Raw genomic sequence first — 16,660 nt, 5'->3', positions numbered from 1 at the left:
AGATTTTTCAAACTTTAAAAGCTCAACATTTGATTGAACCCAATAACAGTGAACATCCATGATAATTGCAATCAAATAATCCATCTTTAAGCATCTCCACTTGAACAAACAGTGATTACGCCAACGGCCACCTTTCTCCACCGCCCACACAATGGTTTGACACAACTTATAATGTTGAAGAGCACAGCGTTCTCCTTTTCTGTCTTTCCTGTGACTAATCTCCCATTTACATTTTGAAACTGCTCATTAAACTAATTGTGCCTTGTTTGTCCAGATGCTGCTTTGCTTGTTGCATTGAGTTATTCAGAGGAAAGTGAGTTATGGCGATGGAAGGTGGACTAGGTGTAATTATATGTTTTCAGAGTACAACTCTTTAAATTATAATGGGTGTAATCATTGCATTTTGTAGCGCTGTGAATTGCTTCGCAACTGTGGCAAGTAATGACAAGTTTGATGAGAAAAGACGAAGCAAGTGCCGAACGTGCCCTGAATTAGAACGCTTTGTCTTTCTCAGCACCTCAGGGAGAATTATCCACAACTCTTTGCTCAATTAATAGTCTTTCTTCAGAATAAGAAACTCCTGGTGAATATGAAACAAGCTTTGTGCCAAGGATACAGTGCGCTTGTGTCATAAAAGCTCTGTAATTTTCAGGAGTTAATACATCTGTCACCCACAGTTTTTCTATGTAATTCTTAGACTTTTTGGGTTTCAATATACCTTTTGTCTCATTCTGCATTCTAGACACTGGTTGGAAATCATTAGATTTATGTTATTGTATTACAAGTAATTTTATTCTATTATTTTGAAAATTGTCAACCTTTTAATAGCATTTAGTATTCTAAATTGTTTTTGCTAAATCAGTCAACTAATCTATATATTCATATATTCAGCTTAGTTTTCAATCCCACAAAATACAACATTGAATTGGACAGCCAATATAAACACGACAGGGGTTTGCTTGTACCTATCTGGCCATCTACTATATCCTGATGTCAGGTTGTTAGTCTGTCTGTTTAAATTTGCTGTGAATTCTGGTCATGTCCCGAGGGTGGTAATGCATTACATCTCCCGTGGTTAGCGGGAGACAGCCAGAAGGAGGGGTCAGGGGTTAACGTGCTGAAATTCGTTGCCTGTTAAACTTCCTTCACCCCTGTTGTCAGACGAATATCTCAAGCTGTCTTACATCACCTTATAACAGTCTTGGAAAGGGCATCTAATAGCATCTTACCTTTTTTGTCAGAGCAATTTAGACGGTTCCTGTGGAGATTAAGCATTATAACAACATCCTGTCACACGAAATGGGTTTCACTGGTTCTTAAAATATGGGAGAAAACATGTCCCGCAATTTTACCAGCTGTTAGTTTTGAAGTTGGCATCATTTCCACTTTGTTAGATGATCGGAAAAATGTTAACTTTAACTATAGATGAATATATCTAAGCATTTGGAGTTCCTAAACTAATTGATTCAAATAAGGTTTGATGTTAGCATAAGCTAACAAGAAGCTAACAAAGTGGTACTCTTAAGCATCAAAATACAAAACATGCACAAATATTGAGCAAATTGACGTTAACATGTTGCTAAGCTAACAACGTGGTTATGCTAAATATGTATGTGGTGGGGAGGCGTGGCTTAGCGAGGTCGGCAACAGGAGAGAGAGCCGGGAGAAATGCGGTGGGTGAGCGAGTTTAGTGTGTATGACAAACACCTGTGTCGTGTTTCAGTTATTAGGGTGGAGAGACCGGGGTGTGTGTGTGTGTGTGAGTGAGTGAGTGAGTGTGTGTGTGTGTGTGTGTGTGAGAGCTGAGTTTTTATGTCTTAGCGCAGTGAGTGTGACTTTGTTTTGATCTTTTGAAAACCTCAATAAACACACACAGTCTCCGTAAGCCGACCCTGTCCTCTTCCTCCCTTACATCTTGAACCTCGTTAATGTAGCACACACAAATATTGGGTAAATATTGAGACAGCAGACTCAACTCTCAAATGATTTCACTATGGTTTGATGTTCGCATTTCACTAAGCTAACAACATAGTATTCTAGAGAGCATAAATATATAGCACACACAAATATCAGGCAAAATTTTATGATGTGTATTGCTACTTTTCAGTATTGTATTGTCCACCATATTGACAATCCATTCCGGTATTGACTATTATTAAACAAGCAATGCTGGCTGCTTAATTTAGCTATAAACAACCATGAGGTTGTCACCTTTACATTTTGGAATAGGTAGCTGTCAAATGTTGTCTTGGTAGACAGCACACTAGGTTTTGTAGCGGATCCAAAATCTTTGCTTTTCCTCACTGCAATGCTAATTAGCATGTTTGATTTGAAAGCCATCTTATTTGTTTAGTCCAAGGCACGTCCAATGCATATTTAAAAGGAACAGCTGTGCACACATGAAAGGATGTGATTGGCAGCTGTGAGGCTTAATGGTGTACTTTAAAAATACTGGTTTGGGTTAATGTACCTGTAAATATTGCTGAGCAATATTGCGTTACATTAAACTAATGGATATTTAAAACAAAACAGTGGCAGGTTGAGAGCTTTCAAACGCAATTAACCCTTTTATCAAATACCCCTCCATCAAGATTTGGCCACAGAAAGCTTCAAGAATGTACTAGATAATGACAATGTTTGGATCATTAACTACAGAATGATGGGACAGAGTAAGTATGTTATAAGTATTATAAGTGTACTTATTCAGGGAATGTCTCTCTCGATTGCTGAACTTAAAATGACCCAACTCCCTAAACCCAAATCGCCTGAATAAACTTCCAGTCCCAGTTCGTTCATGCCCAGAAACCCTGCAAAATTCCTTCACCACATCGCTCTGTTCCCATAATCCCCAGGTAAATGAAATATGTCGATGAGCATATGACAGTGTGGCACCGCTCAGAGGGCAAACTGCAGGGTTCCCAGTGCGGTCTTTGTGCAGACGTGCTTTGATCTAAAATGCTGGTTTCTACTCACCTCCACATGGTTACAAAGAGCATTTACTTCAGAGGCCTAGACATAAGGGCGGTGAAACCTCGCTGCCGTTGTGTTCCAGAACACACACGCCCCCGCCAATGGTTTCAGCTCCCTGAGAGTGTTTCTGAACAAGACCCTGGATGATTACGGTGGTTAGCCGTGACAGTGTTTTAAAAGCCTTTTCTAGTAGGTTTAAAATACCCAGTGCTGCTATTTCATAGTCATGACTTAAACAGGTGTTAGCAGTCAGTTATTTTTTCTTTTAACTATTGGCGTAAGTACCTGCTTTTCTGCGTGTTCGCACTGCAGGAACAGGGAACGATTATAGATAACGCTTTTTAGGAGGACTAGTAGGGTCTATCCCAGCACAATAGGTGCTACCAGTCATGTAAGTGTGCGCTGATTGGCCGAATGCATGCAAAACACTGGCACCCGCCATTTTTAAAAAGCCATGTAAACACACAGTTTATAGCCTATATTTACTCCACGAACATGGAAAACAGCGATAGATGGACCGACACCGAATTGCAGGCACTTCTCAAACTTTACGCTAAAGAGGAAATCCAACACGAGTTTTGAAAGGACGAAGCGAAACATGTTTATGTATTTCTGCTCAGCTTGGGCATCAACCACATGGCAACCGCTATAATACTTTTTCGTATAGCGTTTAACAGTTCTATCTAATAACGTATTAGATAGCACAGTTACTCTGATCAGAAACTAATGAAGACAGAGAAAGTCGTTCTCAGCACCGTCAAAATAAAAATTAAAGTCCCGAACAACAACCGGGGGTCCGTACAACGACGTAACTCGCTGCTTAACTATCATAGTACGATGCTTCGTTGAAGAAACCAACTAGCTAGTCGCGACTGTTTCCCAAAACCATATTGACGCAAAGTGGTCGTTCAACCACGCTGGTTAATGATGTCTCGCAGGTGGTGGAGTAATAACTCCTTTTAATGAATCTGTTTGAGATCAAATTAATGCTAGATGTTTTGATATAAATTACGGACATGACATCTGAGGACTATTTCTCATTTTTCTCAGTTATTTTGCTTTATTTCCGGATTCAATCATAGGCTCATTCTTTCGTTCTAGAGCACATTCGCACATGCGCACTCTTCAAAAACGGTGCTTTAAATCTCTTGACAAACTAAAAGACGTAAATTTGTATGTATTCTAAATAAAATATATAGATTGTACAGAATGTGAGTTTGCTTATTTGACTTAAGATAAGGATTTATTAAGTCCACATGTCATGCAAACAAGAAACTCTGCTTCCAACCACAGGTCGAGAGTTGTCGTTCCAACCACACAACTTTGCGATGCTGTTTGCGAATGTTCGTTGGAATGATGGTTTCGGGAAACACAGACTCGTTGAATTATGCTGATAACGATGGAACTTGCGATCATAGTTGGCTAACGATGCTTTTGGGAAACACACCCCAGTGCGAAAGGCCGTAATGATAACCATATTAGTGTTTACATCAAGGCGCAAAAGTTTTGTTTATTATAAGGCCAGCACATTTTTAGCGCAATTTTCCACCGGACAAATTGCGATTGTTAACTCATGATTTCTGTTCTGTGCGTCTGTGCGCACCAATCTTGCACTTCTATCTACTCCTCAACCAGACCACCTAGAGACTTCGGGTTTTCGGCATTATGTTAAGGAAGGTCTAATCTCGGGAACGCACAAAAAAAAAATCCAGGAAAAGATTTACTATCTCTTAGTGTTGTGATCCCATGAGGTGAGAAAATTGCGCTAAAACACTCACTGAGTTTTTATTACTTGTTTTCAATTGTTTTCAATGGGAGCCGCATTAGCACTGAGCATCTATGTCACGCTGAATGTTGCGCTTGGGGATTTTTTTTGGCCGCAGAAGAGTTAAAAATGTGGGTACATTTTTACCCATCCGTCCAAACACAGACCAACCGTCCTCTATTCACCAATGACCCGGCCCTAGTTTTGCGCCGTATAGTTGCCTCATTGATCAACCAAAGGTGAAGTCATGTGATCAATTGTACCATGTACAAGAAAAGCCAATTTATGTAAATTTGTTTGTGGGTGCGCATTGAGTTTGCTAGATTAGTTACTATCGTGTGTGTGCGTTTTGTTGGTGTTCCTTGGAAAGTTTGAATGTGTGAGCATCTTTGTGTATGTGCGTTTTTGCAATCGGTGTGTGGAGCACATATCACCCAAGTCGCAGGTTTCCTTCATGGGCAAAGCTTCTGGCTGTTTGGTGCTGATAATGGGGAGTAATTACTGGAGGACATGTGGAGTTTAAACAAAGAGAGACTTGAGCTCGCTCAGATTATAGCTACCGTATCTTCAGCTTAATTAGAGCCATTCATTTCAGCAGTTTATTTTAAAAAAGAGTAACTAAACGGTGTTCTTGCTGAATAGCCTGCATTCACAACAGTCTTTGAATACAACAATTTCTGGTGTATCATGATCTGCATATTGTTACAGTAATGTGAAATTTTGTTCTGTAATGTGCAATAATTAGTGGTGCTTTCTAATGCAAACTTCACTGATACTATCGCTCATGAATTATAACTCAAATTATTCAGCAAATTTGTTGTCCCCTCAGATTGACATGAATAACATTACAGTATGTGTATGTATGTGTGTGTATGTGTGTATATATATAAACGATATCATCGATTTTTTTAGTCTTTATGCATGTAGCTTCAGTTTCGTTCCAGGCCCTTGAGGTGAAGCTATTGGATTATTTTTATTTTATTTACCTATTTTTGTGGAATGGCACTTCAGTGCATGACAAAAACAGATGACTGTGTGCTTTGCGAGTTAGGTACCCGTCACAGCTAAATCGCTTCCTTTGATAGGTGACTCGTGAAGGTTCCCAAAACCCTCGAGCAAGCGGATTAGACGAATGCCGCGCATGTGAATGCCGATATGCTGGAGTTTTCTGTGGGCTAGGAGGGAGTTTCGTTGGTTTGGTCTTGTGCTAGCGCTGTAAGATAATCCCACCGTTGAGCCCTGTCAGTAATAGCTTTCACAAATACAACAATATTGCTCCCTGCAGACTGTCCTCGCATTCTCACTAAGGCATGTATGTTTTTTTTAGCACTTGTCTGGTCTCATTCTGTCCTGTACAAAGTATACTATTCTGTTTTTTTATTTGGCTTGGTCACACAACATGTCACATAAGGGACTTCATGATTGCAGGAACTTGAATGTATTGCTGCGTTGTGTCCTGTCTTAATGAGGTTGTGTTTTGAGGCGTGCAGTTCAACGAAAAACAGTCAAAGTCAATTATGGTTATTTAGTGGTGCTTGCTAAGGCTTATGAATTTGAACAAACCCCTTACACTAAGCACTAAACTTTGGCACATAAACTATTTGTGGAAAATGCTGACATTAATGAAGGTAATAAAACAATCTAGAGTCCAGAATATAATTGAGATTTGAGGGTGGGCTGCTTTGACTTAGGCCATTAAGTAACCACATAGCAACAAGCCAATCATGCTAAATCCCCTCAGAACACAACAACAGTATATCAATGTGCTAATCATGCAAAAAAAATAAAAATAATAATAATTCTTAGAACACACTAAAAACAGTCTAGAAATGTGATAATCATGCTAAAACCCCAGAACACACTAACAACAGTATAGCAACAAGCTAATCATGCTAAAAAACAGAACACACTAACAACATGTTAATCATACTTAAAACCCACCAGATCACACTAACAACAGTATAGCAATGTGCTAATTATGCTATTAAAAAAACTCAGAACACACTAACAACAGTATAGCAATGTGCTAATCATGCTAAAAACCCATCAGAACACTCAGTATAACAACAAGCTAATGGTGTTAAAAAAACTCAGAATACATAATAATAGTATAGCAATGTGTTAATCATGCTAAAACCCATCAGAACACACAATAACAGTATAGCAACAAGCTAATCATGCTACCCCCCCCCCCCCCCAGAACACACTAACAACAGTATAGCAATATGCTAATCATGCCAAAAAACCCAGAACACACTATAGCAATGTGTTAATCATGCCAAAAAACCCAGAACACACTATAGCAATGTGTTAATCATGCCAAAAAACCCAGAACACACTATAGCAATGTGTTAATCATGCTAAAAAAGCTTAGAACACACTAACAACAGTATAGCAATGTGCTACAATAACAGTATAGCAACAAGCTAATCATGCTACCCCTCCCCCCCAGAACACACTAACAACAGTATATCAATGTGCTAATCATGCTAAAACCCCACTAACAACAGTATCAACAAGCTAATCATGCTAAAAAAACAAACAAAACAAAAACAGAGCACACTAATAACAATATACCAGTGCTAATCATGCTAAAACCCCTCAAAACACACTAACAACAGTATAAGAACAAGCTAATAATGCTAAAAACTATTTTGAACAACTTTTGTTAATCATTAATCAACAGCTGTTAATCATGCTAAAAATAGACGTTTTAATAAACCTTTGGAGAACAACTGAGCAAATGAGCTAAACATGCTAAAATCCCTCAGAGGACCCTTACAAACATATAACAAAACCCCAAGCATGCTAAAGCCCCTAACAATCACATAACAACATGCTACAATTCATCAGAACACCCTTACAACCATATAACAACATGCTAAACTTGCTAAAGCCCCTAAAAAAACACATAACATGCTAAACATGCTAAAGCCCCCCTGAACACCCTTACAACTACATAACAACACGCTAAACTTGCTAAAGCCCCTAAAAAACACATAACATGCTAAACATGCTAAAGCCCCCCTGAACACCCTTACAACTACATAACAACATGCTAAACTTGCTAAAGCCCCTAAAAAACACATAACATGCTAAACATGCTAAAGCCCCCCTGAACACCCTTACAACTACATAACAACATGCTAAACAAGCCCATCAGAACACCTGTATAGCATGCTAATCATGCTAAAAACCCAACAACCACATAACAACATTTTAAACATCAAAACACCTAAACAACCGCATAACAATATGCTAAAACTTATCAGAACACCTAAACAACTGTATAACAATGTGCTAATCATGCCAAAAGCCCAACAACCGCATAGCAACATGCCGTCCCACAAAACCGTGCTAAAACACGCTTAAGCATAGACAGCCTCATTTCACACAGTCGAGCACCACACACTTTCAGAAGCTCTTCAGAAAATCTATATTTTAATATAATATTTAAACAAGTTGAGCTTTCATAGAGAATTTATAGGTTGCTTCTATATGAAGGTTTTTAAAATATGGGACAATTTTAGAAGTAGGGTTGAAATTAAATCAGTATAACGTGATCATTTGCAAAGTAGACACTGCAAACAAGATTCTGTCCTCCATATCATCCTGCCACCACAGTAATATGGACAACCAATATCTGCTATCAAAAAATAAGAAAATACTTGTAACTGCTGTCGGAAGACTCTTATCTCCAGACAACAAACTCGTATTGCCTCTCATGCAGCATAACCTCAGTCTGGTGATGGTGTCTATGCCAGATTCCTCATTCAGTGCAGCTTCTCTTCAGTGTCATAGGCTTGTGAGAGTTTGTGTCTATACAATATTAAATATTTCACCCAAAAATGTAAGTTCTGTCTGTAACACTTTAGTTTATGGTCCAATTCTCACTATTAACTAGCTTATTAGCATGCATATTAGCATATTGGCTGTTTATTAGTACTTATAAAGCACATATTATTCTGCATGACGATATTCTGCATCCATTAATCCTACCCAATACCTAATCTTAACTACAACAAATGCCTAACTAACTATTAATAAGCAGTAAATTAGGAGTTTGTTAATAGTGAATATTTGTTTCACAAACTAAAGTGTGACCGTTCTGTCATTATTTGCTCAACCTCATGTCATACCAAACTCAAGTTGAGTTTCTTCTATGAAACACAAAAGGAGAGATTTAGCAGATTGTTCAAGCTGCTCTTTTCCATATAATGAAAATATTGCTATTCACATTACCAAGTTTTTTTTCTTTCTTTTTTTTTGCTGTCCAGACTTTCAAAAAACCCATCTGAATAAAATTTGGAACATGGCCTTTAAAACTTTGTCTTTAATTGAAGGAAAGGCACAAGCAAATGTGTTTTGAGCTTATTAGTATAATAATGATGGCAACAGGTGTTACCTTTTTTTTTTTTTGGCTGAATACATTAATAGTGTTTGTCCTGCTGGCGTTAAAAGATGAACTGAATTGTGCCGAGCCGTAAGGAAGCTCCAGAGACGCTTAGTGCTGATGAGCCCAGTGCATGAGAGAAAAAATATAATTCATGTAGCAACCTTGAAGAAATTAAAACTATGCTGCTCATGAATATTTGATCCGCTCAATCAGTGCTTTCAGGCGTTCGCCTCGACAGAAAACAATCCAAAAGAAGTTTGTCACACAAAGGCTTTCTATTTAAAAAAAATGATTCGGTTTCTGTGATTATTACCATCAAAAGATGGCAAATCCTTATTAGCGTGTCCCTGGATGCTGATACTTACTACAGTCAAAAAGACACAGTTCATCTGTGTATTAATACAAACGTGACACTGCGTTTATTGTAGACTGTTTCCTCTAAGGTCTTTTTATTGATTGTGTGTCTCTCACCCTACAGATGATGGGCCGTACTCTAAGGGGAACAAGGACTCGATGGGCCCAGACAACTCGCTCACATCCAGAAGACAAAGCATCCCAGGTACGCCTGACTCCCTGTCTATCCCTTCTTTTGTGCCCACACAAATACTCCCACCATAGGCTGATCGAGCCTCGCTCCGCTCCCTCAGCGTCTTTTGATCTTGGGGATTGTGTCTGTGTCTTTTTCCATTGGGGATGTTTGAGTTCTTCTTGCCACATTGGTTTCGATGGCTGTTTGAGATGCAGAACACTGGGGGTTCGAGGGCGTTGTTACAGCTTTATCCAGATGTTTCCTGCGGTTCTCGAGAAGTGTCTGTCTGAGTCATTCTGCTACTGTAGCTGGAAGCGTTTGCTGATCCAAGACCTCTTTCTTCTCTAAAGCTAATTGGATTAGCTGAGTCAACTCAAAGTGTTACTTTGGAAAAGTTTCAAAGTGAGGTTTTAAGGCATAACAGACATTTTCAAATGTTACTTTACATGTTGTAAAATACTTGCACATTTTGTGTGTATAATCATTTTTTTATGTAACCTACTGTACTTGTAAGGGGTCCAAAGCAGATGTAACTGTTATTTCATGCAAAACTAATGCTAGAGAAAAATCCTGCAATCTTCTGCTCACCAAGTCTGCATTTATTTGATCAAAAATACAGTATAGTATTGTGAAATAATATTACAAATTTAAATAACTGTTTTCTATTTGAATATATTTTAAAATGTAATTTATTCCTGTGATCAAAGATGAATTTTCAACATCATTACCCCAGTCTTCAGTGTCACATGATCCTTCAGAAACAATTCTAATATGAGGATTTGATGATCAAGAAATACAGTATTTCTGATTATTAGCAATGTTGAAAACAGTTGAGCTGCTTAATATTTATGTGGAAACGGTGAAACATATTTATTTATAACAACAGCATTTGTTTGAAATTATAAATGTCTCACTTTTTATCAATTTATTGCATCATTGTTCAATGAAAGTATAACTTTTTAAAAAAGAAATTGCTAACCCAAAAATATATGATATAACATAACATAATATACAGAGGTTTCATAAAAAATGTTTTCCAAAATGTCAGACTAAGGCTATTTCAAGACAGGAATCATTATCATAGTTTCAAAAGATGGAGCTGTGTGCAATCATCCATTACATTTTTACTTGTGGAAAACTTTCTAGTTCCAATCTGTTCACATTTAAACCCACACAGACACTGATTAGATTAGGCTCTGTGAGAGATTTCATGACACGGTTGGATTCAGAAGTGTAGCATTACAATTTCTGCTGCAATACTGGTGTTTGATAGATGCTTTCTTTCATGTGTCTCTTGGTTTGGATTGTCTGTTTAAGAATTCATAAAGTCACAGCGTGAGCTAAAGATTAGTGCAAGTTAGATATGGTGTAACATTTTAAAACAATCTCGAGCATTTGTAATATTGAGAATTAATAAAATTTCTCATCGTTAGTTAGATGGGAGAAACACAGCTCATTTGCATATCTGAAAGATTTAGTGTCATAAAACCATGTTGCCATCAGTGCCGACTCTCTTTGTGTGTGTGTGCGTATGTGTGTGTGTGTTGTGTTGTGTTTCTGGCCAGAAGAACTGCGTGGGGTTACATTGGTTGAGCTGATTAAGAAAGAAGGAAGCACTTTGGGTCTCACCATCTCGGGCGGCACAGACAAAGACGGCAAACCACGCGTCTCCAACCTGCGGCCGGGTGGACTTGCGGCGAGGTGAGGACTAGATCTGAATCAGTGCAACCTTTCAGAAAATAACACACATATTAACATTATCAGCCAATCACAGAATGACAAAGTGATCACCTGACTCAGAAAAACACCATGCCTAAAAAAAATGGGTTAGGTTGGAGTTTGCTCTTGCAATTAAAGTGTGCTAATGCTCTCTAATGTGACATGTACTTGTGTTGCGTTACGACTTGCGTTTTGACACATTTCAGAATGCTGCAGTGCAATTTAAGTGTGAAATTCGATGTGCCACAACCTAAAATTGCATTTTATTGTTGCAATCTTCTTCTCTTTTTTTCGTATTGAATTATCTAATATGCAGCTAAGAGAAAACTGACCATGGAAGAAGCTAATTTATGCTAAAGCTCACTAATGTGGCAACATGTACTTGTGTTGCGTTACGACTTGCGTTTTGACACATTTTGGAATGCAACAGTGCAACTTAAGTGCGTCACAACTTAAAATGACATCTTATTGTTACAAACATCATTTTATTTGCATATTGTTTGAGTTTTATGCACACAACTTTCAAAAGTCACACATGTTCTCATAGCATAAGCATTCAATCTTAGCATATATTATCTAGTGCAATCTGTAAGGCTACTGCTTAAGTCAGGATTCATTTACGTAGCTAACTACAAGTTAAACATAACAACAATTTAACCAAATTTAGCTAATTTACTCAGCATGATTCAAACGGTTGTTCTGCCTTAGTTGACCTGAAAAAGATAACTGACCATAGAAGCAGCTAATTTATGCTAATGCTTGCTAATGTAGCAACATGTAGTTGTGTTGTTATTCTTAACATTAGTGTTTAGCATTAGCATTTTTGTCTTACTGTGGCAGTAAGCATCAATACTCAAATGATCGATATAATTACCTTTAAATTAGGCTATTACACAGGAAACTAGCTATAAGTTATACATAGCAGCAATTTAGCTAGCTTTATGTAACTTGCTCAGGAAGATTCAAACTGTTGTTCTGCCATTACAGTAGTTGACTAAAAAAGAGAAAACTAACCGGAGGATCAGCCAATTTCTACAATGTACTTTTGTTGCATTATGATTAACATTCTGACACATTTCGAAACACAACAGTGCGTAAAATCGAGCGTGTAGCTAGAAGCCTTATTCACATACTGGTAGATATGGGTAGATATGATGTGATAAATTGGCGATAAATTTCTTTTCCCTCATACTCACTATTGATTAAACTCATTTCAGAGATGTGTCGGATGCATCAAAGTTTTCCCATCTTGAGTCATTCCTTCTTTCCTCGTGGCTGCATGAGGATGTTACGGAGCACGTCTGGGCTGATGACACATTTTTGTCAGGCATCATTGTGCAAGCTCATGTACGCCCAGAGGACAAAGGGAATGAATAGCATTCATTTGTCTAATTAGCATCTAAATGAGAATATTTATACTCCCTGTGGAGTGTTCAACAACAGATAAGGAGTTCTTACTTTGCATTTACTTTCCATTCAAAATATAATTGTTTTCCATGTTTTTGTGACCATTGACGGAAAGCTTCTCTGGACCATCAGATGTAATCTTGTTAATTTCTCTACATTAACTGTTGAACGCTAATTAAGTCAAATGTTTGAAAAGCCAACATTTACGGTGTGTTAAACAAAATATGGAGTGTTTGCAGGTATTAGCTAAACTGTTTAATTATAATATTCAGTAATTACAATACAAAACTGTGGTGTTTGTAAGGCAAGTCTTATACTATTGCTAATCTTACAGTTAGGGATTTCAACAAACCCATAATCCTGCTAAGTACTATTCTGTGATTATTCAGTTAAATTCTGATGTGTCTCAGGAGCGATCAACTCAATGTGGGAGACTACATCAAGTCAGTCAATGGCATCAACCTGACCAAGCTGCGTCACGACGAGATCATCAGTCTGTTAAAGAACGTAGGCGAGCGCGTTGTGCTGGAAGTGGAGTATGAACTGCCTTCAGCTGGTAGGAAGTTGAGTATTCTGACTTTTGCCTGTGTTGTGGCATGTCCCCAATTTAATAACCCTGGTCTGAACCAATCCCAGACCTCATGAATATCATCATGAAAATGTTTTTGCGTCAGTATGTAGCCAAAATGGAAGTGCACTTCAGGTTGTGTAGATATAATTATACACGGTAATGCAGACTGCATGGCCGCATGCTGAAAGTATTTTTTGATGTTAAAATATTTTCTCATATATCACCTTATCATGCAGAGACATCTATAAGTAAATGATTGGGTGGTTGATTCTTTTGAAAGGTTAAACGCTTTGATGGTATCAAAATCATGGCGAGGATTGCAGCATTAGCTTGACCAATGGGGTGAATTTGGGTCTGAAGGGCAGAGCTCTTGAAGTGGGGTCTTTGGAGGGAGCAGGGCACTTGTGGGTCATAATGTAGCTGTTTGGAACGCACTTGGTGAAGGGAGCAAGGAAAGACAATGTCATTTTCCGACATGAAGGGATTCAGTTGTTCACTTTCATCCCTACAAATGGCATCCCCTTCCCGAAGTGCCTTTCAAGGACACAAAAACGGCATTTGGAATTTACCCTTTGTCATTAATTTTGCCGTTTTGTTGCTGGGGGCCCAGAATTAACACACTTCAACACCGTCTGCCATTGGTCGGGCAAATGGATAGTCATTTCCCAAACTCATGCCATTGATTGAACTATTGTTGCTGGCTCAGACTGGTCGCGATGCTCAAACAAACAGAGCAATGTCTTGAAAGCACCACATAGTGCACTTTTTGGCGATATTAGCCTACAAATGGCTTACTTATTACAAAATTACATTACATGACAAAGACATTTTGACAAACGCAATGCCATGATCACTGAGATAGACCGATACATCGGCCAGAGATGCGTTTCCCATAAAACAACGTAACTTGCTGCTTAGCTAGTACCACGCATAATTGGAAACTAACTAGCTAGTCACATCTGCGATTTCAAAAGGAATCAGCGAATTGTTGAACTCTGTTGGTAATGATGGAACTTGCAACCATAATTGGCTAATACTAAAAAGAAGCTATGCCCCTAACATGTCGAGAGCTGTAGCTCCAATCAAACAACTTTGCAATGCTGTATATGCGAATGTTCATAGAACTATGGTTTCAGGAATCAGCGAATTGTTGAACTATGTTGCTAATGACTGACTTGCGACCATAGTTGGCTAATACTAAAAAGAAGCTATGCCCCTAACCACATGTCGAGAGCTGTAGCTCCAATCAAACAACTTTCCGATACTGCTTGTGAATGTTCGTTAGAACTATGGTTTCAGGAATCAGCTAATTGTTGAACTATGTTGCTAATGACTGACTTGCGACCATAGTTGGCTAATACTAAAAAGAAGCTATGGCCCTAGCCACATGTCGAGAGCTGTAGCTACAATCAAACAACTTTCCGATACTGTCTGGGAATGTTCGTTAGAACTATGGTTTCAGGAATAAGCAAATTATTAAAATATATTGGTAATGATGGAACTTTCGAGCATAGTTGGCTAACAATGTTTTTGGGAAATGCACCCCAGGCCAATTTTGGTCAATTGGATCTGTAATTCAGGGTATGTTTACACGACAACAATATTCTTAAAACTGAGTTTTTCCTTTGTTTTTTCCACGTACAGACGACTCCATTGTCAAAATGATCCCCATTCACACGGATCCGCGAAAACGAATAAAAACGCTGTATTCTGCTGCCAGGCCATTAGATGGCGATGAAACACTATAGACTGAACACCGTAATACGCATGTGCATGACGTCATCATCTTCAGAGATTCGCGTTGTTGTTTACACGGAAATCATTTTAAAAAATCGTACACTTTGTAAGCTGTTTTCATGTTTTTTTGCATTTTCAGGCTCCCAAAACGCCGTTGTCGTGTAAACGAACGGCCAAAACGCATAAAAAGTTTTACGTTTTTAGTTGAAAATGGTGTCGTATAAACAGCCCCTAAACAAAAGTTTTCATCAAATTTTTTATAGTGAATTTCGAATACATTACGGTCTATTATGTATTTATCTGCATTTTATGGCAACTATTTGCTGACCATTTGCCAACCATTTCTAGATTGTCTCAGTTTGGCATGTGTGATGATATATTGTGATCATTAGCCAGTCTATCTATCTTGTGCATGACAGATAAATTGAATGGTTTATAAGCTCAGTGTTTCTGGCTGACCTTCTGCTGAATGTCAGTTTGCATCTGGTCTTATTTATCTGATTGTCCCCCCCGATCTGGCCATTCGCCCAGTAAAAGGTGCTGATTTAGAGATGCTATTGCCTCTCTCCTGTCTCTGTTGTCCCTCTTAGCGCCAGACAGTACCTCAGGTGTTATTTCCAAGACAATCGAGATCTGTTTGCAGAAAGAGGGCAACAGCTTCGGCTTTGTCATGCGAGGTGGGTTTATATTCTTAAGAACAAAATGTTGCAGATTTAACTGCAGGTTACAGATTTGCATGTGTTATAATACAGGTGGATCCCATGAGGACTGGCACAAATCTCGCCCATTGGTGGTCACACATGTCCGACCAGGTGGTCCTGCCGACAGGTAATGCACAACCAAAAAATAAGCTTTGAAGGCACTTTACATTGAGAAAAAAACATTTTATTATCATGATTGTCATATTCATATAGTAGTCCATGCATAAAGTAAATATATTTCAGTAGTTTGTGTGGATAGGGTAACATTGAATATAATATCTGTCTATAATGTTGTATCTTAATGTTGTGGAAAACTTGGTATTTCAAGATTCATTTTACACAACACATAATCAAAGTTTTTATATGATTATGTAAAGTAACTTGCAGTGGATGAGTTAGCTTAGTAGGCTAATTGATTAGCATGTCAATGCAGGACAGAATGTTAGCTTAGCAGGCTAATTAGTTAGCATGTTTACTGAAAACATCGAAAGAGAAATGTTTAAATTGACCATTAGTTGCTTCATCGGATGACACATAGAATTAAAAATCATTAATTTACATATTACGTATTTATGAGAAACTGCACACATCATCAAGAAATATCTTAGGATATAATTTTTTTGTCATTGAGGCCATTTTGTAAAATGACACTTTCGATGATTCAATACATTTTAGTAGACAGAGTCATTAGTAGTTAGTACTTGTACTTAGTATTGGTATTAATAGTATTTGCCAGGTCATGTGATCTCAAAATGGCCGCCATCATGAGGGGCTACCCACCTAGTTTAGAATAAAGCAGCTATTAAAACACATTTACCAGATACTATTCATTTATTGGTGTAAAACTTTTTTTATGTGAACTACA

At 38.1% G+C, this 16,660-nt stretch overlaps 1 protein-coding gene across 7 annotated transcripts in view; it reads left to right on the top strand.

Moving 5' to 3' along the window:
* grip2b (glutamate receptor interacting protein 2b) overlaps positions 1–16,660 on the top strand; it is a 184,260-nt gene that overhangs the window by 128,733 nt on the left and 38,867 nt on the right. For 5 of the 7 annotated variants that reach the window (XM_079889926.1, XM_079889929.1, XM_079889923.1 and 2 more), the window contains exons 2-6: positions 9,610–9,690; positions 11,226–11,361; positions 13,197–13,342; positions 15,685–15,771; positions 15,847–15,922. In XM_079889926.1, coding sequence (XP_079746052.1) covers positions 9,610–9,690; positions 11,226–11,361; positions 13,197–13,342; positions 15,685–15,771; positions 15,847–15,922 — 526 coding nt within the window. The remainder of the gene's footprint in view (positions 1–9,609; positions 9,691–11,225; positions 11,362–13,196; positions 13,343–15,684; positions 15,772–15,846; positions 15,923–16,660) is intronic. The other 2 variants (XM_079889924.1, XM_079889928.1) reach the window with 1 other exon arrangement.

Source organism: Squalius cephalus, assembly GCF_949319135.1.
Source record: "Squalius cephalus genome assembly, chromosome: 13".
NCBI lineage: Eukaryota > Metazoa > Chordata > Actinopteri > Cypriniformes > Leuciscidae > Squalius > Squalius cephalus.
This window is presented reverse-complemented; position numbering and strand designations above follow the sequence as displayed.